General features: G+C 33.6%; 2 protein-coding genes and 1 long non-coding RNA gene across 3 annotated transcripts in view; 1 reads left to right on the top strand and 2 right to left on the bottom strand.

Annotated features, from left to right (window-relative positions):
- The window catches only part of LOC128240746 (probable DNA double-strand break repair Rad50 ATPase), a 34,751-nt gene extending 11,914 nt beyond the window's left edge, over positions 1-22,837 (bottom strand). The window contains exons 1-4 of the mRNA XM_052957567.1: positions 22,751-22,837; positions 22,163-22,306; positions 19,392-19,523; positions 18,201-18,286 (exon numbers count right to left, since the gene is read on the bottom strand). Of these exons, the coding sequence (XP_052813527.1) occupies positions 18,201-18,286; positions 19,392-19,523; positions 22,163-22,306; positions 22,751-22,771 (383 nt within the window). The 5' untranslated portion in view covers positions 22,772-22,837. The remainder of the gene's footprint in view (positions 1-18,200; positions 18,287-19,391; positions 19,524-22,162; positions 22,307-22,750) is intronic.
- The window catches only part of LOC128240743 (uncharacterized), a 122,971-nt gene that overhangs the window by 88,560 nt on the left and 11,563 nt on the right, over positions 1-22,848 (top strand). The gene's annotated exons all lie outside the window — the stretch shown is intronic.
- On the bottom strand, positions 4,757-16,899 carry LOC128240752 (uncharacterized). The gene is made up of 3 exons (XR_008262284.1): positions 16,217-16,899; positions 9,053-9,452; positions 4,757-6,864 (listed from the first exon to the last, which is right to left on the bottom strand). It is a non-coding gene; the product is annotated as an uncharacterized LOC128240752 (long non-coding RNA).

Raw genomic sequence — 22,848 nt, 5'->3', positions numbered from 1 at the left:
TAGTCTTTGGCAAATCATTCACTTAGCTGCTGGTTAATCTCAATTTTCTACTGTCTGTCCAGACACAGGTATTCTGATTTTCTGTGGATTTGGCTAACATTTGAATTTTTTCTGAACTAATGTTGACATATTTATCGTAGAATGTTTGGCATTTGGCACATGACAGAGGAACTTGTACAGGATACGAGGCATTTTCACAATGTTCTTGGTGCAGGATTTCTTCATTTATGTCCCTTTTAACCTCTGGTGCATGTAGCATTTTGTACAACATTGTACCTTTACACTCCCAAATGTTTGCCACTGTGGAATTTGACACAAAGTCCTGTAAGTCACTATGGTCCAGAAACTGTTCAGTACGAGGTGGACAATCTGTATCCGTGTTGGTCTTGTTGGCTGTTTTCTCAGTACATGGTTGTAGCTGAAATGGGCTTGGTCGGTCAAACACCATATCTGAAATGGTGTCATGTGACAGTACTTGCGCAGCTCCTTTACCCCAAGCCCGCTGTTTGTCTGTACACGTTTCCCCACCTACACCATTCGCCCACGCCAGTGTAATTGCATAAATAATTGCTGATATATGACTACACGATCGGGCATTGCCAGCTGGACAAGAACAATGGCCAGTCTCAACAGTATTTTCACTAGAAACCGCAATCCATGAGTTGTAGTCCTTGCGCCCAACGCCTGGCTGACTCGGCGAAATTTTGGCCTTTATGTAAGTCATACCCTCACATTCAATGGACCACATATCACCCATCCAACCATTTTGTACATAGTTATATCCGTACAACGACCTAAAGGATTTCATGGCCTTTCCATCATATGCTTTTGCATGTATCAAATAGTCAACAAGATCCTCGTACATCAGTTTAGGCCAGGCATTGCTTTTGTTCTTTTCCCACTTCAAGTCATCGGGTGGCAGCCCTGTAATAAGTAATGCATACATAAATCCTCTATTTGGAATAAAATTTATTTGCAAAAGAGTTGGAAGTATTTATAATTACAGCCGAGTGTATAAGACAAAAGCCCAAGGCTATTTACAAGAAATGTTCACACCTGTCAAATCTCTTGGCAGTCAACAGGTCAACATTATGTACTCTGGCAAGTTGAACGGCTATTGTCATTATTTTTTTCGTCAAAAAAGCATTTTATACAACATTTTATAAATGTTTATTTAAAAACCAAAAAAAAGATTCTTACTTTAATTACACTAATAATCCTCTAAAAAGATAAACATAATTTGTTAAACAAAGTCCACCATTTTGTTTTTTAGAGCAATACGGCAGTATTTAATTGTCTTTTTACAGGCCAGTTACAACTATACGGTCTACTATTTATTACAATTACATTCAGAAAAAGTGTTCCAATAAAACAACTTACGTAGCTGCTTCTCGGAGGTCATTTTTGGTCTCAATTCTAAAATTTAAATGGCGTGTGAGCGTTCTTGCAGACTATCAGGAACTTTCACTTCTGTAATGGCGGACGGTCACGTGACAACAAAATGGCGGCGGTCTAATTTAAGACATATGAATCGTCTATAATCCCCTGCTGTGCATCTTCAGCTAATTGCACTGGTGTCACAGTAGGAGCCAATTTTCTGTGTATTCATTTATTGGCTCAGGGCCATTTAGGGTCAATTTCTAAAAGAAAAACCTCTACAACGGCACAGCAGGATACTCAGATCACAGACCGGATAAGAGGGATCAATGCAAGTAGCTTAAGATCAATACACAGAGGTTGTGTACTGTCCACAGATTTTTTGTGATTTTTTTTTCTGGGGTGGGGGGGGGGGGATCACTTATACAAGACTTAAACTATGTCTTAAACGTTAATCATTTATATTTAAGCTTAGTGCAATATGTCAACTATTTGGGTCTTGCCTTATTATTGAATTATGGATTTGCATAATGGTGAGATTAACGAAACAAACCGAGTATATTTTAAATTCTGTAAAATATTGTTACACTTTTAACCGTCAACTTGTTGATCAACTGCTGTAAATCGTGAGCTAGAGATCACTGTATTGTTACAGTAATATTTTCAAATGTTAAAACGTTATTGTGCAAATGATATAAGAATTTACTTAAGTTGAAACAAAAATAATTGGGCACGTAATGTAAAGGGGAAATATGACAATGCAAGTTTTAAACATATTTGGAATAACCCTACTAACGTAAGTTTACATCATTTAATCATTGTTTTAATCTTGATTTCACCAACGTAAACTAGTGTCATTTCAATGTCGATCGAAATACACGAAGAAAGAGTATCGAGGAAGACATTTGTAAATTTCCTATTAAGCCATGACGAAATTTTGGTAGTTTCTTATATTTGCAATTCGGACGTGAAGGTCTACTTGAAGTGCATACAGTCGGGATATCCAGTGATGCCCGTAGCGTGGCGTCGCGAAGCGATTACTGAGAATCTGACTTTAATGAGATTGTGTTTAATTCCGTTTAGATAAGCACTGTTTTATGTTAATGTAGAGAGTTTAAAAATAAATTTGAATCGTCACTGTATCTGGATAGTTTCCGAAACATTCAACATAGCCTTTACATTGTCAATGCTATCGTTTCAACATTTGCACATTGAAACAAATTGGCCGATACGGCACTAATTGAGTATATAATTGTGGATCTGGATTTTCGGAAGATGTAAACTAACTAAGCTTTTAGTTAAACATATGAGAACAGAATAAGAAAAGTGTAACAGACTATATCTTACTATAACCAATTGAATACTAGTGATCTTGAACGCCTAGGTTCATTCATTTGCGAAGTTCTTGCTATTTGTTCGAATTACACTATCAACGAGTATAAAATATTATTGTTTGGTGTACTGCATATCCGTCCAATCCCGCCTTGTCTATGAAATTGTTATTTATGCGTGTTGAATCCCTCAAGATGTTTTCCCTTTTACCTAAAATACTGAAATATTAATCTATTTGCTCAGAATTGCTTTTTATGTCACGTGAGCACACATGTTCATTTAAACTATCATATTAAAAGAACCTTAAAATAATATGTTTACGTTAAACGACCTCCAATTTGTGTTTGCAAATCCTAGATTTCGCAAACTCAAGTACCCTTTAAATACGCTGTAATCGAATACTGACCTATAATTTAGTTAGAAGGCTTCATTAAGGTGTGATTTTGGTGTTTTTTGTTTGCGAAATGTTTTTGGAAGTTTGTCTAATTGACCCACCAACCTCGGGCCCCAGCGGGGTTTTTGCATAAAAACACGGGGGTTTTCACACTCCCGTGGGATTTTTCTCCCGTTTTTCAAGAGCTGGGGAAAAATCCCGCGGGGTTTCAATAATACACGATTCAAATTATTTTAGCTTAAAACAACATCTTATATCAAAAGAAACATTATGCTTCGACACCGGAAGTGAAATAACGCGAAACAAAAAAAACCCGCTTTTTAGTACGGGTTTTTTTTCCTGCGGGATAAAATTCCTACATTTTAGCAAAAAAAGAAATCAATTCAAGCTTTATGTTTTTGAGATTTTATACATTACTTTAATGTAAATACTAATTTGAATGACTATTCTAGAGTCATTTCTTTCATTTGAGAAATCTATTAATTTAATGCATATTTTACGGGAGAAAAACCCAGCAAAAATCAGGAATGCTATTTAACGAAAAAAAAATTTCAATTTCCAGCGGTTGGATGTTGTTAAGGAAGTGAAGTTGTTTTACATATTTATATTGAGTCAATAATATTAAGTTAACATGTGTTTTTAATAAAAAAAAAATCAGATTTTAATAATTAGTTGTTTGTAACCGTCGGCATCGTCGATATACAGCCGTTATAGCCATCAGTGATCTTCCAGTTTATTTATTGTCTACATGATCACTTTCATTTAAGACTTTAAAATTTCATTTAAGAACTACCAAGTGATATATAATTTCGTTTAAAGAATGGATAACTAACCCCAAACCCCACTCCCCTTCACTGCCACTTAACATTTTAAAGCTGCACTCTCACAGTTTTGCCGTTTTAACAGATTTTTTATTTTTTGTCTTCGAATTACCCATTATTGGTATCTTGAAACCAGTGGTTAAAGACTGCTGTCAAAATATATGATAGCAGATTTTTAAATTTCAGTCAGAAAACTTATCTTTTATCTCTATAAACCGTTTCTTACGGTTCAAGAAAAATGCATGAAACATAAAATTTTAACTTATAAAGAAAAAATCTGTGACTATTTTTTTGTCAGCAGTCTTGAATGCACTTTCAGGTTCCATGACAAAAATTAAAGAAGTTGTCAAAACGTTCAATGTGTGAGAGTGCAGCTTTAATAATTATCTATAATTATTTTATTGTCTAGGAAAAATACCATTAATGACTACAATTTTTTTTTTGCTTAACAAAAATCTTTCCCCCATAGACACACACACAAGTGACACAACCCATTTAATACTAATGTAATACTTTTGTAATCTATACCCTGTGTCCACAATGTTTTATACTGAATGTTAAAGGGTTGGTAAAACAGTATGGATAAGGGACTGTTCAATATGGGGATTAAACCCATGATAGACAATGCACTAGCATTGTCGCCTACTCAGCCCCGGTGGCTGACCCCGGTGGCTGATTCCCACCCAGACATACATTAAAGGGACTTGGACACCAGATGATCCAAAAACAAGATACCAATTATTATGAGACTGATATTACATCATTTAATGTGTTTAAAAGATTTCATCACTGTCTCTCTCTCTGAGACAAGTAATCTTTAAAAAATAGCACATAATGATTTTCCCGTTTATTAGTATTATCATATCTACTTTAAGCATGTAAAGGTCACATAAACATATATACAGATAAATACATGATTGCTATTTCTAAATTTACTTCGATTTACATGGTAGACAAAGTGAGTTAATTTCGACTTATATGATTACATAAGTAAGATTCAGTGCACTGTACACTGTTGAAACATAACAGTTTGATGATAAATTTTGACAATTTTCACTTTTTCTTGCAATGTAGAATCTTGAGTCCGGTCCCTCTATTATCAGATTCTGTGAAATAATTGCATTCAAACAATTGGAAGAGCTGCATGGTGTACTGAATACAGGAGTTTAATGAATTCCATCCACTAGCTGAATAAAGGATGAACACACATTTTAAAACCACATATCAGAAGTTTTTGGAGAGCAAATTTAAATGCAAAACAGCGTTGGAAAATAAACAAGATTTTTTTTTTTTACATGTTTTATCAATGATACATGGCGATCATCAACTTATTATAAAAATCAGAATTAAAAAAACAACAACATTTAACCATTTATTAAAGCTGCACTCTCACAAATTGAACGTTTGACAATTTTTTTATTTTTTGTTTTGGAGCCATAGTTTTCGAAATTCCATAGAAAACAGTTAAATAAGACTGCTGAAAAATTAGATTGTAGATCTTTATATTTCAGTTCTTATGCAATAAAACATTAATTTTCAAACATAAATATGAAAGTCCGCAATTTGATATTTTGGCAGCAATCTTTTATCACTGGTTTACAGATATTTACGCAAAAATGTGCTTTTTCCAAGACAAAAATATAAGAGTTGTAAAAATTGTATATCTGTGAGTGTACAGCTTTAACTGTCCATTTAAAATTGGCCAGTACAAATTTACTTTGATATTAGTATAATACTGTTATATATTTATAAATCAACATAAAAACAATATTCTAAGATCTAAATTGATAATAACTTTAAAAATGAAAAAAACGAATGAAGAAACATAAGTTCAAAATATGCAAATAAGCTGCACACTCACAGATTTACGGTTTTGACAGCTGTTCTATTTTTTTGTCTTAAATGAGCAAATTTCTACATTCTTTTTTGCAAATCAGACTGCTGACAAAAGATCAGATCGCAGATTTGTAGATTTCTGTTCGAAAATTAATGAAATGGCATTCAACATCACTTCTTGAACTTAAATAAGAAAGTGTGCAGTCTTATGACACTATTGTTCATGCATTTTCGCATAAATTGGCTCTTTCCAAGCCAAAAAATAAAGAAGTTCACTTCAATCTGTGAGAGTGCAGCTTTAAGTCAATCTTAATCTTAGGGTCATACATCATTGACTAAATTCACTCTATTGGTCAGTAATCCGATTAGCTGTACATATTATTCTCTGATTCAATTAGTCTGACCAAAATTAACAGCCTAGTTTCAGTCTAGCAAATAAATTCAACACAAGTTGTTTAATTCTTCTGAGACTGACAAAGAATTAAAAACCCACATTCATGAAAAACATTTTCGATATATGAAAAAAAACACACAAAAATTAGATTCAAGAATAAAAGAAATATGCATCCTTTAATATATATTGCATATAAACAATTAATTATCTATTATAAAGTTAACCTGAGTTACAATGTTTTATCTATAATTGTTGCCATTTATATTTAATAGTTATATAATTATCATGTCTATCAAACAAACCAAAAAAATGTCATTAAATATTTGAGATAAGCACAGGCTGACACAAGAACTAAATATTTAAGTCACAGTTGACAAGGCAAACAGTTCCTACCATGATATATATATATATTTATACACATGTATGTCAATAATTCTCGAAAATTGTTCCACCGCCCCCCCCCCCTCCCTCCCCCATCGTGAATCTGCAACGCGTTCAGTAAAGATGAAAGATGTTTGCGGCGAACGTTTGCTGTTTGGTTTCCTGCTTAACGTATATGCGCTGCGTTGCAACAGAGATACAAAACGCTCGCATGACTGAACGCACTGCTGATATCCTGGCCTCAGAACACTCTTTACATATCACTCTTCCTCCTCTCTTTAAAATGATCGTCTTTTTGCCATTACTCTGTCCTCTCCATTGAAGTTAGCCTGCAATTTTAGAAAGGAAAATTTTAATTTCACACAAAAATGGCACTTGTTTATACCAGCACATTTGGCATATGACAAGAGCACCACCTGCGGGTTCTGAACGCTCGTCTGATTATATCCTTTTATTGTAAATTTATTTCATATTGTACATTTGAAAGTGAATATTCCAATGTTTAAAAGTGATAGCTCTGATAGTTTGCTTGTAAGCCGCCTTCTAAGCACATTATTTTATTAAACTTAAAATAATTAGACTATAGTCCACAAATACTAAAATATCCCCCATCCTCCCCATTCCCTTCTAAATGAGTTTGATATATTGAAGGCATAATCCTTTCATTTTCTATGAAGAAGCTTAGTGTCCATTTCTCAAAATCAACCAAAATTCATGTTTTTACCCTAAAAACAGGTGAGACTCAATATCTTTAGGGTATAATGTGAAGAAGGGTATAAGATGTACAAGTTCCCCAAGTTTCAAAGTGACAACTTTGATAGTTTTCATGTAACTGACCTGAACGCAAAACTTAACCCCAAGGCAAGGATAACAATCAAGTGATGACAATTGCTGCTTGTCATTTTTTTCAATAATGTATGAATTTAATTCAAACAGAGTTTATTAAAGGGACTAGACACCAGATGATACAATTACAAAAAAAATAGATAACTGTCAAAAACTTACATACAATTGATATACTAGTACTAGTGTATAACTTTTAATCTTACTTTAATAGCTATATAACATTGCTTAAGACACATAATTTCACAGCTTTTGCACATATTGTCGATATGAAACTTTCTAGGGTGTGTTTACCACATATAATATCCAAGTAAGTTTAAAAAAGCATCAGTATATTTATCTGTATTCATAAATGGATACAATATAAACTTGGAAAACTTAATTCACTATTTTTATACAATGAAACCCAAATGAGATAGTCAAATGATTGCTCTGTTTATTTTAATCATGTAAAATTATTTATTATATACCCATCATTTATCCACACGTAATACATATCGCAAAATACAGTAGTCTGTATTCCACTCTAGTGCACTACAGCCGTTTTCAACTCTTGTGACGTCACGTCATAACAACTTTACAAGTGTCATTGCGTGATGTTAAAATGATGTCATAAAACAAAATAATGTGTCCTTAAAGGGACTGTGTCACAGATTTGCACAAAAAAGTTTTTTCTGTAACGAATCTCAGGACAATTATCTAATAGAATGTGTTACGCTTTGATGTCATAATTGTAAAAAAAATTCCAAAATGTAAAAAAAAAAAATTGTCGGAGAACGGGTCAAACCCGCGTCGCAAAAATTGAAGTCCAACTTCACATGATAACACCTTCTAGCCAATCACGCATGATTGAATGAAATCTACCTTGAACACATACCCAGTAATCTTTTTTAATGGAAAAATACTAAGTAACTGCTAATAACTTAAATAAATTGTAAACTATGTGGTACTTCAATTAGTACGTTTCAATGCATTGTACACATCGATGCCAAGTTTATGTCATTTTTCGACAATTTGTTTTTTTCGCTATTTCATCATCTGTGAGACAGACCCTTTAAAATGACATTTATTATGAAAACATGTGGCTTTTAAGTGATGTAACAAGTAAATTAGTAATGTATATATATAATAAAAGGGTTATTAGTATGGCGTTTTGATCCGGGTAGGCTTGTGCCTTGTGAAATCCGAATCTGCAAAAATCCACTCAAGTTAAATACAACCTCCCGGATCAAAACACAGTACTAATAACCCTTTTGTATTATCAGCCTTCTAAATGATCACATCGACAGTTCTAGGCTTATTTTGAAGAAATACTGTACTTGCCAACCTGGTGTCTAGTCCCTTTAAGTTTATGGCTACATTGCACACAAATAAAGTACGTTATGTTGCATGAACATAATCTTCAATAAAAAAAGCCTATTCAAAATATATTGTTGAATACTTCAATAATGTTTTTTGAGACATTAACAAAATAAAAAGACAATAAAAAAAGTCATATGCTCATTGACTTAAAGAATCCATGATAGCAAATTGATTGTTTAGTTTTGTTCAATTACATAATTTAATCAATGACGTTCTAATGAGTAGGTCATATTTATGGAATAAGACAAATAACTATATCTTATACATGATGTTACATGTGTATGTCAAAACTTTGCATTCATATATACATACCATTCAACTTTGTCTTTGGTGTTTGTTGCATTTGCAAGTCTAGAAGAAGATGATGATGCTGGTGTTCTTAAAGAGTGTGTTGCTGGTGTTCTTGTAGTTCGAGTAGTTTCATTCGGGTAGCTGTTGTTGCTGATGTTTGTGTTTAGGATGAATTTGTTCTTGAAGCCGATGTTTTTGTAGTTGTCCCTGCAGGAAGTGTTGATGTTGTGGGGTTGAAGTTGTTGTTCTTGAAGATGGGGTTGGTGTTCATGTTCTAGTAATCAGAGTTGTTCATATATCTGGAGTTGCTTTTGTTTGTTTTTGTCAGAAGTATTGTAGTTCTTATACGCAGGGTTGTTCTTGTAAATTAAGTTGTTGTGTCAGAGGTTGTTTCAGGATCCCACTCAAATATGTCGAAGGCCTTAAAAATAAGAGAATGTGAAGCTGTGACAAGTTTTTTTAAATGACAAAAAAGTTTCACATTTTAATTATATTTTTTCTTATTAAATTTAAGTTAACATTTTATGCTAAAGTTTAGAATGTTACAGAATATATATATATATATCCCTCCTTAGTTGAACCACCACTTGAAAGATTAAAACTTAAATTGTCGCTATCAAGATGTGTTTTATTACCCCCAATTAACCCTTTAATTCACTCCATTTGTTAGGTTTAGAAGTGTTACTATGGAGACCTTCAAAGCCAATATTTTTAAACTAGTATTTTGCTTCAAACACTTTCAACAGAACCTACCATAAATCAAGAGTTGAAGTGGGCCCTGGGCCCCTGACAGCCAAGAAAGAACTTTACATTTGTAGGGCTTGTGGGCTTGTGATTATTTTGATCACTGATATGATAACATGGACATAATAAGGCCTATACAAATCTTTGTTTACACCCATCTGAATTTATTTTTTTCTTCCTATTTTTTTTTTGGCGTTTTGATCAAAATGCGTTTTTTCAGAGACCTAAAATAATACCCTGATACAGGTCAGTTTGCTAAAGAATTATGGTCGTCCAAAAAAAAGTAATGCCTACCTATCTACCCTTTTTGGGGGGATGTTAGTAGAAACTAAGAATATTTGTTTCGCCTAATCAAGGATTTAATTTGAAGACAGTTTTGCTGCATACTGTATATATTTTTACTTTATTACATTGCATTGTGTGGGAGTAGGATTTGATATATTGGTGCAAGGTATTTTGATTATAACAATTCCAGGAAGTTTATCAAAATGCGAATCTTTATGCAAGATGTGTCATGTTTGGTGTCATTATTTTGCTTTTATAATTCACTTTTATATTCAATAATATATTGATAAATTTGTATCAATGTAAAAGTTTAATTTTTATTACAAGCAAATGAGGAAAATCAAAATAGTTCCTCAGTTGGTAAGATCCATCTACATTTCATGTCAGTATTTCTTAGCTCCGCCCCTTTCACTGGACTTGACATTGCCCCGGGCTTTCACTGTTTTTGACATCTGATTGGCTGAGTTAAAATTGCCTTTTAATGTTCTTTATGAATGACAGTTTTATACAGGGAAAGCCTGGTTAATGTGACAATCATTATTCTGAAAATGGTGCTATAAATATGATTATGAATAGGCTTATAATTTATTTAAGATAATAAACATAATCTGCAGTTATGCACTTTAATTGATCAAAATACATATTCCTTAATTATGCTTAAAATATAAATCCTTATAATATTGGAAGAGATACATGACTGTCAATTTAGAATTGAACTTCAATTTCATAGCATTTCACAGAATTGATTAAAATAATTGCTTATGGTCATGTTGATTTATAGGCTAATAGCAAAGAGGGGAAAAAATAAGAAATATATATAATCATATGGAAAGGAAAAATTGAGGTGAATTTTATGTGAATATCTTAAATGTATAATTCTCCATTTTGCTAAAGTGGCTAATTGTTATTTAATTCAGATGTTTTTTGTTTTTTTTTGGTACATTTTATTTTGGCATTTTGATATTATTTCAAGAATATTCTGGATATGCAGTTTTAATGTCTTTTGTTTGATTAAAAAATTAGTTCCTATTTGTGTAAGAAAAGCCAGACAAAACAATAATTATTGTTATTATATGCAATTGTTTAAACCTGGGAGTAAGATAACATATTATTGGTCCCAGTTTAAACATAATTTTGCTTTAAGTGTTTATTCATTATTTTTACCAGCTTTCTTTGTACAGTGCACTTAAAGCTGCACTCTCACAGATTGAACGTTTTGACAACTTTTTATTGTTTGCCTTGGAACCAGCCAATTTTTGCAAAAATCCATGGAACCAGTTATATAAATAAAACTACTAACAAAAAATCCAAAAATGATATAATATGCATTTTCCTTAAAAAACATCAATTTTTCAAACAGAAAAATGTGAAAATCTACGATCTGATTTTGTCAGCAATCATAAATTTATTTGCAGATATCTAGGCAGAAATTTGCTCTTTCCAAGACAAACAAAAAAAAGTTGTCAAAATGGTATATGTATCTGTGAGAGTGCAGCTTTAATGTCATCTAACACCTAGATTTTAGAGTAATTAACAAGTCTTACTTTTTGTTTTTAATTTTAAGTTTAATCAGGTTATTATAAGGGCCCTTTCCATATCTTGATTAAGATTTTTTTTTTTGGAAAAGTTTAATTATGTTCTCTCCTACTATTTTCTAATTGTGGACTTTTTGTTAATAGAGAATTTTATCTTCATTATCTCAACAACAACAGGATCAGAGTGGCATAAATGCAGCCACAGAGACAATTATAAACAAAAGACTTCTAAAATAGACCTGCCACATATGAAAAATTCATATAACTTATAATGTATTATACATGAAATAGACTTAAATCATACTGGATTTGCAATTGCAATTGCGTTATTTGTTATCGCTGATTTAAAAGGAACACTATTCTTAGAATAAAGGAGTGGAAATCCTGAACAGAAGTCTCTGACTGTTGAAAAAACTACATCAGCCAACCTCAAATACTCTAAGGCTGACCAACAGTAATCTTTCAGTAGGAACTAAAAACAAGGACGCACACTAGGGGCGCTACTGTGCTATTCCCCAGTCATTCAAAGTACCCCCTGTGAACGCGTTAGCGGACTTGCGCCCAATTCTTAGCAAAATATTGTGCATGAGTGTAGACATTAGACATATATATTTAAGATATATATAATCCAAATGTGAACTTATTTGACAGCTTCAAGGAATGGAGAGAACTCAGCGGATTATTTTGTTTCGCCAAGGCATGTAGGAAAATGAAACCCATTTCATCATAAATTCTGTTTATTGACCAGTCACTTTAACAATAGTAAAATCTTTCAACTAAAAAAAATAATATTAAGCTCTGCAATTTCAGAGTACCATCCACTCATGATATATTATCATTTATCATGGTGTAATTAATTAAGTCATTTTGACATCCTACTGTTAGTTTTAAAATAATATACTAAAGTAATAATTACCGGTACATGTACATTACCATGACAGTCACGCCAATGGGAAGACTTATTTAGGGACTGACATTATAATTCACCAGTCAATTGTAACCACAGCCCCCCCAGGTCCGGGGAATAGCCGGGACTTTGACTTTCGGTCCAGCCGACCCCGGGTAAAATCCCCGCCCTGCGGGGACGAACTGATGGTTAAACCCCGGCCAAATGCCCCCGCACCCCAGAGACTCTATATAAGGCCCAATCTTGGCTTAATTTGGCCCTATGACAAAACCACCGCGGTCACCCGGCCCTGTGGGACCACCTGGAAAGTAAAAACACGGCCCTTTTCTCCGGCTATCCCCGGTATACCCCCGGACCTGGGTGGGGGGGGGGGAGCGTGGATACAATTGACTGGTGCATCCATGGGGAGACTTATTTAGGGATATAACATTGGCATACAATTATATAGTAATTAGTTATCCTGACATGTACTTTACACAGAATCGCTACATGGTGACAGTAATACTCTGGGACGGACATTACATTTACATACACTATACTAATAGTATTTCAGACATGAACATTGCAAAGACACACACCAGACACCCTTAAGGTGACTTAATTAGGGACAGACATAACACTGATATACAATACAGTAATTAATTATCCTGATGTGTACTTTACATAGAATCCCTACATGGGGACAGTTAATCAGGGACGGACATTACATTAACACCACTATAGAAATAGTTATTCTGAAATGAACATTGCAAAGACACACACTATGGGGAAAGTTAATCAGGGCCTGTCACACTAAATTGACATACACTATATAGAAATAGTTATTCTGAAATTTATGAACATTGCAAAGACATACCCCATGGGGACAGTTAATAAGGGACGGACATTACATTGACATACACTATAAAAATAGTTATTCTGATATGAAAATTGTAAAGACACACACCATGGGGACAGGGATTTCAGGGATAGACATTTCATTGACATACATTATAGGAATAGTTATTCTGCCATTATCATTGTAACAACAAATGCCATGGGGACAGTTATTCAGGGACGGACATTACATTGATGTATACACTTTTATAAGTACTAGTTATTTTGACATATTAACATTTTAAGACAAGCGCCATGAGGACTGAGTTATTCAGGGACAGATGTTACATTGACTAGACTTAATTGACATACACTATAGTTATAGTTATTCTTACATGAACATTGCAAAGACACACACCATGAGGAGACTTATTTATGGACAGACATCACACTTGACAATAACCATATACTAATAATTATCCTGACATTTACTTTACATAGAATTGAACCATTGGGACAGTTATTCAGGGACATACATACATTGACTAAATGACATTCATAATACTATAGTAATAGTAATTCTGACATGTACATTGTAATGACACACCCAATGGTGACAGTTATTCAGGGACGGACATATGATAACATTGACACACACTCCAGAAATTGGTATTCTCAAATGTACCTACAAAGAATCTCACCATGGGGACAGTTATTCAGGGACAAGCATTACAATTACATACAATATAGTATAAATAGTTATTCTAAAATGTACTTTATAACAAAAAATGACACTATAGTGACATTTATTCAGGGACGGACATTACATTTGACTTTCAATATATAGTAATAATCATTATAGTCATTCTAAAATGTATGGTACATTACAAAGACACGTGCCATGGGGTCAGTTATTCAAGGACGAACATTACACTGACATATACTATAGTAAGAGTTATAAGGACATTTAGTACAATGAAGAGATACATCCCATGGGAACAGTTATTCACAAACAGACATTACATTCATGTATACAACTTACAAATTAATAATTCTGAGGACAGGTACATTGAAAGTAATCACATCTTTGAAACAGTTATTTAGACCAATATAACAGTGACATATACTAAAGTTATAGTTATAATGACATTTACATGGAAAAACACACACCATGGATAGATTTTTTCTGAGGGAAGAATTTACATCTAACAAGCACAACTATGCTACCAGAAAGTCCAAACAGTAACAAAAATATGTCAAAACATGCACATACTGAGTCAGTCATCCAATTAGACTTTTGAAGGTACAAGCCCGACTTCTAACACTAATGCTTGGCATTAATTTTTTTATCAAGCCCTGCTAAATAAAATTTGGGCTGGTGTCAATTTTGACCACTGCAGTCAGCTAAATATGCCATTAATATATAATAATCATGCGCCAACCTGCAGATCATATAGGCAAAACTGTTGTCTGTGTCATAAGAAGCTTACTAAATCTGAAATCTGGGGGCAGATCATGACAGTTTATATTGCATTAGGATGTTGAATGCGCAATTACAGGCAAAAGACTTTCATGAAAAGAATAAATACTTTTAATAATAATGTTTTTTTTTCTCACCATTTTTTTAGGAGAGTGGGGAGGCCATGAATACCAGAGGCCTTACCTAGGGTCCTTGGGGTACAAGTCTAAAATAATAGACGTGTTATACGGGTTTCTTCCAATCCCTAATGTCTAAACGGGTTTGTGTAAAAACCAGAGGTGTTTGAAAAATATTGAAATTGTATTAAGTGCAGTATTTTATGGTTGAAATTGATCATAAAGGTTTATATTCATAATTTACCATACATGTAAAAGAAATTATTTTGCACAAAACAAGCATTAAATGCATTAAAACACATTTACCTTTCCAATAAAATGAAAGTTGACTGACACAGACAACAATTATGCCAAACGGAACAACTCGACACAATCGTAATAAGTAGGCCACATCCGACAAGCTTCGAGATAGACCGTCAAACTCATAATTATTCGTTGGATACTTATTTTTTGTGTACGGAACTAATATAAAATAACATAATCTGGTAATATTACTTGTTTTTATGATATTTAATGGACGCAATATGCTTTAACCCGGAACAACTACCCACTTTTGGTACAAAACAATTTGTACATTAAGGATTTGCCATATCAAAAATCATAAAAAAATCTGTCAACGTACAATTATTTGGACTACTTGGGGTACGGGATCATTTGGCAGGGATTTTATCAGCAGTTTGTCCCCGCAGGACAAGGATTTTACCTGGGCTTGGCTTGACAGAGAGCCAAAGTCCCCGCTTTTCTCCGGACCTGGGAAGGCTGTGATTACCGGAGGCCTTACCTAGGGTCCTTGGGGTACGGGATCATTTGGCAGGGATTTTACCGGCAATTCGTCCCTGTAGGACAAGGATTTTACCCAGGCTTGGCTGGACAGAAAGTCAAAGTCCCCTCTATTCTCCGGAACTGGGGAGGCCGTGATTACCCGAGACTGGGTGTATACCTAGTCCACCTAAATGGCCGTCAACCAGTCTTTTGACGATTTTTAGACTATGGCAGACTGGTTACAGGGATACACATGAAATGTCAAAATAATAAAAAAGTATCCCTGATCGCTCATTTTTGTAGCTAGGTGTATACAGGGGTTAGCTGGGGAAAATGGGCCTTTGCCCGGGCTTAGCTAGACCGAAAGTCAAAGTCCCTGCCATTCCCTGGACTGGGGGGGGGGCAGTTACAACTGACTGGTGCATAACCAAGAGTTGTCCTACTTCTTAGCCACAGGTGCAAGTCACATAATCAATAATAGCTGATACATATTCAACAAGCCACACAAAAATGCAATAGAATAAAATATAAATGACTTACCATGGAAGTTAGGGATATATCCATTTTGCAAAACTTAGTGTCATTCAGTCATTCTGATTCATCGTTCTGCAAAGCTCGATGATTTTGTTTATCTTCTATGAAAAACAAAATAATTCGTCTGACACATTCGTAATTTTCCAGCATGATACCATTCGGAACTCCTCGGCCATTTTTTTCAAAAACAACCTCGGATGTATTTGGACGGTTTACATACTCAAAAAGAGGTACGTTTAAGTCCGCTGCAAGTAGATCGCGTAGTAATTTTATTTAGCAGTTAAACTTTATGTCTTAACTCTCGGGAATCTTATTTATGTTTGCAATAATACACTTCACTGGTAATCAATTTAAACTTAGATTAATAAATACAACTCTAAGACACTAAATTTAATTAACGATATAATTCAAACAAATACGAACTACTTCAACTGATGTACCGGCATACATCCGAGGTTGTTTTTGAAAAAAAAATGGCCGAGGAGTTCCGAATGGCATGATACATGTACCCTGGTATTGATTATTGTAATTGTATGTTTGTGTTAAACCGGTTTAAAGTCAGATTCAAGTACCAATAATCAAACAATTTTAAGCAATATCATCTTTTTAACGCTACAACTCTTTAATGTCACGTATAATTTTCATTCCTGCAGTATTTTTAAAGACGGTTAAAAAAGGAAGATTTTTTTTAAAAGGTTACATTACACTATTTCATAAGTTTCGAAATTAGTTAAATTACCTTTAATAATATCATTTACATAACTAACATGGTTGTTATATTAAACATATAAGATGCATATGTAGTAACATTTGTTTTTGCTTTAAATGAAGTGCAATAATCGCGTTTAAATCATAAATAGTCAAAACAGGTTTTGCTGTTTTTTTTCTACCGTAAAAAAACATTCATAAAATTTCTATTGTTCTTTTAATAAAAAACAAGTATTTCAAAATCCTTAAACAAGTGATAATTAACATCATAACAATAATATACTAGCTTAGAAGTGGGTTTTTTACGGATTTTGCATTATCGGTAAAATCTTGGAGTTTTATCCCGCAGGAGAAAAACCCCGTACTGAAAAGCGGTTTTTTTTTTGTTTCGCGTTATTTCACTTCCGGTGTCGAAGCATAATGCTCCTTTTGATATAAGATGTTGTTTTGAGCTAAAATAACTTGAATCGTGTATTATTGAAACCCCGCGGGATTTTTTCCCCAGCTTTTGAAAAACGGGAGAAAAATCCCGCGGGATAGTGAAAAACGCCGTGTTTTTCTGCGAAAACCCCGCTGGGGCCCGAAGTTGGCGGGTCAATTAGACAAACTTCCAAAAACATTTCGCAAACAAAAAACACCAAAATCATACCTTAATGAAGCCTTCTAACTAAAGTATAGGCCAGTATTCGATTACACCGTATTTAAAGGGTACTTGAGTTTGCGAAATCTAGGATTTGCAAACACAAATTGGAGGTCGTTGAACTTACTAAATAGTTTCAGTCTTGAAAATCTGAAATAATCAAGCGCTGATTATTACTCAATAGCAATATGCAGGGTAGTTCTAAAATGGATACATACTTGAGTAATAACTCAAAAGTAATTGGATTTAGATTTTTGTTAAGGTTTAAATTGTTAACGACCTAAGTATTTGTTGAGACATTTGGGCCAGAATTTAAATATTGTTATACAATGAAATCAGATAACAAAAGCTGACATAATCCCTTAGTGTAAATTAAAAATGATACAATGCAATAAAGCATTTCTTTATAACGCCATTGTTATACATTTAAGTAATCTCTTTCTTGTGTCATTGATTAATACAATGCATCTACTATAATAATGCCATGTTAAGTATGACTCGCTGGCTATCAAGTCTCTATATACGGTTTTGCAATATATTAAGATAATGCGTTTTCTTAACATGTATCCAGAAGCTCGTCAGAAGATGTATTCTTTTACGCTCAGAATGGCGAAAAGTATCTTAAAACTACAGCTTAATTACCCGATTATTGCCTCTGTTGTTTCTTTCTGCATGTCACTTGCAAAATCAATTATCTTTTTCAATGCGGCCTTAAATAGCTCTGAATCCTGAAAAATGAATAAGTTTAATGATTAATTTAAACAAAACACGCAGGGTTTCTGTACGTTGAGTCTTGAATATTGTGCGCCGTTAATTTGTCAACTACGAGGCTTGACTTTTTAGCCTCTATTGAATTATCGAAATAAACAAAGTGGAATAAGGTTTTGCTTGGATGTGTACAATCTTTTAGCAAAACAAATCCAAAGTCTACGGAGGAGCTAGGCACTGTGAGCCATGCCTGCAACTTGTACAACAATTGAAGGGTCGCCTCGCCTTCGGAAAATACAGTGACTAGTAACAATTCCAGAAGTGAACAATGAAATTCGAATCAACAGCGTAGCTAGTCACATCTTTTAAGCCAATTGATATTTGGAAAGTTTCTCATCCTCTTACTGCATATCATCTTTTAAATATGGGTGTAAAATTGCCAAGAGAAAGTGATTATGTTGGAGCTCGAATGCACGCTATCATTGATGATGGGCAGATACCTATTCACTCTGGATAATAATAATTCGTTCTATTGTACTGTACTTAACAAGCCACATATCATGTTTTAGTCATCAAAAATGGCAATGGCTACAACCTATACATAAAATTAAATAACATAATCGCTTCAACAACATGTACCCTCTCATCGATTATCGTACACATAAATAATGCTCACAATATAAGTCTAAATCATTTAGGAAAAATTTGTTTCTGATTTTTTTAGTTAAAACGTGTTACTAAAAATGTATTTTAAAGGGTTTCTGCCATTCAATGTCAAAATGGAAGAAAATTTGAATTGTGATTTATTTTTAATAGAAACACAATTACTTATTGATAAATGCCAATGCTAATATATCAATATTGTATAAATCCTGGTTTTAAGAAATTGCCATTTACGGTTTGAAAAATTATGTATATTGAGTAATCAACATCGATGCATAGAAATACAAGAGATAATAGATTCTAACGTATTTTTCCTTTAAACCTTTTGACGTACAGCAAGTTCAAATAGGACTCATATTATCCATTTTTTATAGAAGATGAATGACAACAATGTTATCACCAGTTGGCGTACAATCATACAGTTGATGTTTACAATCATGCAAACAAATTATGTAAGTGTACCTTATTTTCAACTCCCATTAAAATGATGGGAATTATTTTCTTCACAACCAGCTGACTTGTTGATGTAAAATTCGTCATAAGTCCAGCCGTCATTCGATGCAATATCTGAGCTTTTGCAGCAGCCTGCCGTACCTATAAACATAGCGTATTAACATTAAGAGCCGGCAACGATGCAAAAGTGGGTGGGGAAGGTCAAAATTAAAACGTTTGAACAATACATGTTTTATTTAGCTTGAGGAGCGATCTTTTTTGGAGTAAAACATTAATTCATGGGGACATGTTTTGGGTTAGTAAGGAGTTAAATACATTTTAAAATAAAAGATTTTAACAGATTTTGGATATAAAAGCATTCACATTATTTAGTCATTATTAAAAGTCTGTCGACATTAGTACTTCGTTTTTGTGTCAAAATGCCTCAGACTACTTATTCACGACTTGAGAGATCTTGATTATGTCTTGTCAAATAAGAAAGTTATTCGGAAAATAATGAATTTTTGCGGATGAAATTCATATATCATATATCTTATTCAAATTAGCTTCAATAAACACAAAGCCACACAAAATTGTTAATTGGCCAGTTTCGATAAGTTTGACTCACAAACATATTATTTTTGTATTAAGACATTTCCGGGAAAACGTAAATGCTTTTTGATTGGTAATCTGATAAAATATTCTTTCGTAAAAATGCTCAACTCAATTACAGTTTTTCATGTTGAATCCGAGTCATGCTTCTTTAATATTGAACCTAAACTAAATAGAAGTTGATTTTCTAAAACATTTAAAAGTTTGGTCCCTCAATCAACTTTTGCATCGCTGCCTATCCTTAATTCGGCTTCAAAAGTTACACAATCCATTAGGGATGAAACAATTATCAAATACAACCGTTAAATCGACGTTGACAATGTAATGTCGGCGAAAATCGATAGTTATTGGCCAAATTCGATGCCACTAGTTTTACTTCCGGTAATTACGTATATTTTGTTATGCTGTGTTATGCGGTGAAAATCTAGTAAATGTCTATTCTTTTTTCGGTATATCGCCGTTGCGTTCATTTAACAAGGCAGGTACTCACAACTGCAGTTACAATTAATGCTCCCATAAATTGTACAATACAAATTGTGTTAAAATGTTTCATAAATTATTTTGCAATAATATGTAACAGTGGTCTAGTGCGACCGTTCCGACCTACAAATCCCGGGGATTCCGACTCGATGCATTCAGTTTGTGAATCCGTTTTTATACCGTTTGCAATATATTTCAAACCAAGCTTAGGTTTTTGGCATGACCAGCAGAGACGTTGCACATCAGATCAAACATTTTAAGTTCTGGGATTAGTTATTATATTATTAACTTTTTGATCGTTTTGAAAAACATAGTGTATAAATAAGTGAATGACTAACATTTTGAACAGTTTTTGTCCAGTTTTTATCTAGAATCGGATCACATAAATGTAAACAGTTTTGTTACGAAAGCCAGTGAAAAACATCAGATCACACGTATTCGTTTCTTTATTTCTAATAGTTGGGACATATCAGGGGGAAATGATATTCGTTTTAATTGACAAATGAGTTGTGTTTACATTTTTAAAGGCGTGCAGCAATATCGAGGGCGCATTTGAAATATTATTTTCTATTTTCACGAAATAATCCAAACAATAGTAGGTAAACGTCAGAAGACCCCCCGCCCTTGCATGAGAAATTTAATTCCTAAATTAATCCATGCATGACAAAGTAACAGCCTGCTAGCAACCATCTAATCCGTTTATGCATATATGCAACATTTCACAAAGTGAAACCTGAAAATGTGATATTGAAATGTGAAAAATAGGCGCTGGTCTTGCACGCGACACGTTATCTGTATGTACCGAGCACATTTTCCAAGGAATATTTATTTGCATGACAAAGTTACTGACACGGAACACCATTACATAATGGAAAACCTGCAAGTGTTATCTTGACCTCTGTTGTAGGGAAGGGTGTTTTTCACAAGATACATTGAATGTACCGAACAAAATGTGCTAAGTAGTTCTTTCCATGACCAATCTTTAGCCCGGACACGGGAAACCGGACTGGCGAACGGACGGACATTCAATCATTTGAGCTTTTGTTTGATACTTTTCCGTCACTCCTCATTATACAAAATATACCCCAAAAAAGCTTACCGTAACTAGCCCTTAACCCAACTAATGCTACCTATCAGTAAGTGCGGAGACGACGGACTGACGGTGCGATTTTATTATGCCCATCTTCAGGAACACAACAAAACAAAATCAAGTAATATTAACCATGACCAATGACTATATAACTGAACTGACAATGGTCGAAGGTAAAATATTTATAAGGTGCAGTTAACTGGTAAACGGATGCAATTATGTTTTTTTTTTCCCCAATGGCAAGGTGTTAATGTGTAAGAAAATGTAATTCTAAAACGCCTTAAAGTACAACTACATGTTTTACTTAATCGGGAAATTACACGTTTAAGTTTATTTTTCGCAGCCTCATTATTATTTAATTTAATAATACGTAGGGTTATCACTTTTCAGCTTAATTTGATATCCCAAAACGTATCATTTATTTCAAAAATGTATTTCTTCGCATCTTTGTATTCTTAATAGTTTATTTAAGGTCGCTTGTACATATAACTTTAATGAAACGTTCGTTGCAAATAGTATATCAGTCCTTTCGGGTTCATTGGTAAACCACAAAATAAAAGCGATTCCTATGACGTTACTTGTAAACATTAATAGAAAGTCATATATATACACCACTCACGTCTCCGGCAATCCTTGGATGATTCCACAGCTTTAACATTCCTAATTCCAAATATTGTGCAGCATCCCTTTGCGTCTGGTACATTTCCATTATTATACAATTTTGAACTGCACGGACGAGTGCATTTTTCCCTGACATCACTTCCTACAATAAAAAATAGTACTATGCTCTAAACGTTACTTCTTGGAAGCAGGACGTCCATGTATTCTTAACAGTATACTTACTGTTCATTGCACAACATTCTTTAAATGCATTTCTGATGCAAATAGCCTTTCCAGCCTAATGGTTTTTATGGTGAAATAGAAAATAAAAATATATTTTGCCGATAAAATGTTTTCCAAATGCTAAAAAATAACCACTCGAGATTAATTTTACATTCAAACCTATGTTGATATCCCATCCTTTGGAAAGACTCTATCTAACTGTCCATCTTTTCTTTCAACAATTCAAAAACAAATATATGTCATTGTTGATTTTCCATTCAATCATTTAAGCATTGGTTATCATTAGATAATACGTCGAGAAAATGTTTCCGTTTTAGCTTTAATCAGGTATCACATTTAAAAAACAAAGTTTCAAATCACAAACCTTCGTTTCCGCAGAAGCCATTATTCCGGTTATAGAAGGTTTTGATGAGTGAGAGAAGCAAACAAAAAAGTTGATTGATATAATCGATTATTTGTTGG

The sequence above is a fragment of the Mya arenaria genome, chromosome 7 (genome assembly GCF_026914265.1).
Source record: "Mya arenaria isolate MELC-2E11 chromosome 7, ASM2691426v1".
NCBI lineage: Eukaryota > Metazoa > Mollusca > Bivalvia > Myida > Myidae > Mya > Mya arenaria.
Note: the sequence above shows the minus strand (reverse complement) of the source record. Positions and strands in the feature narration are given on the sequence as shown.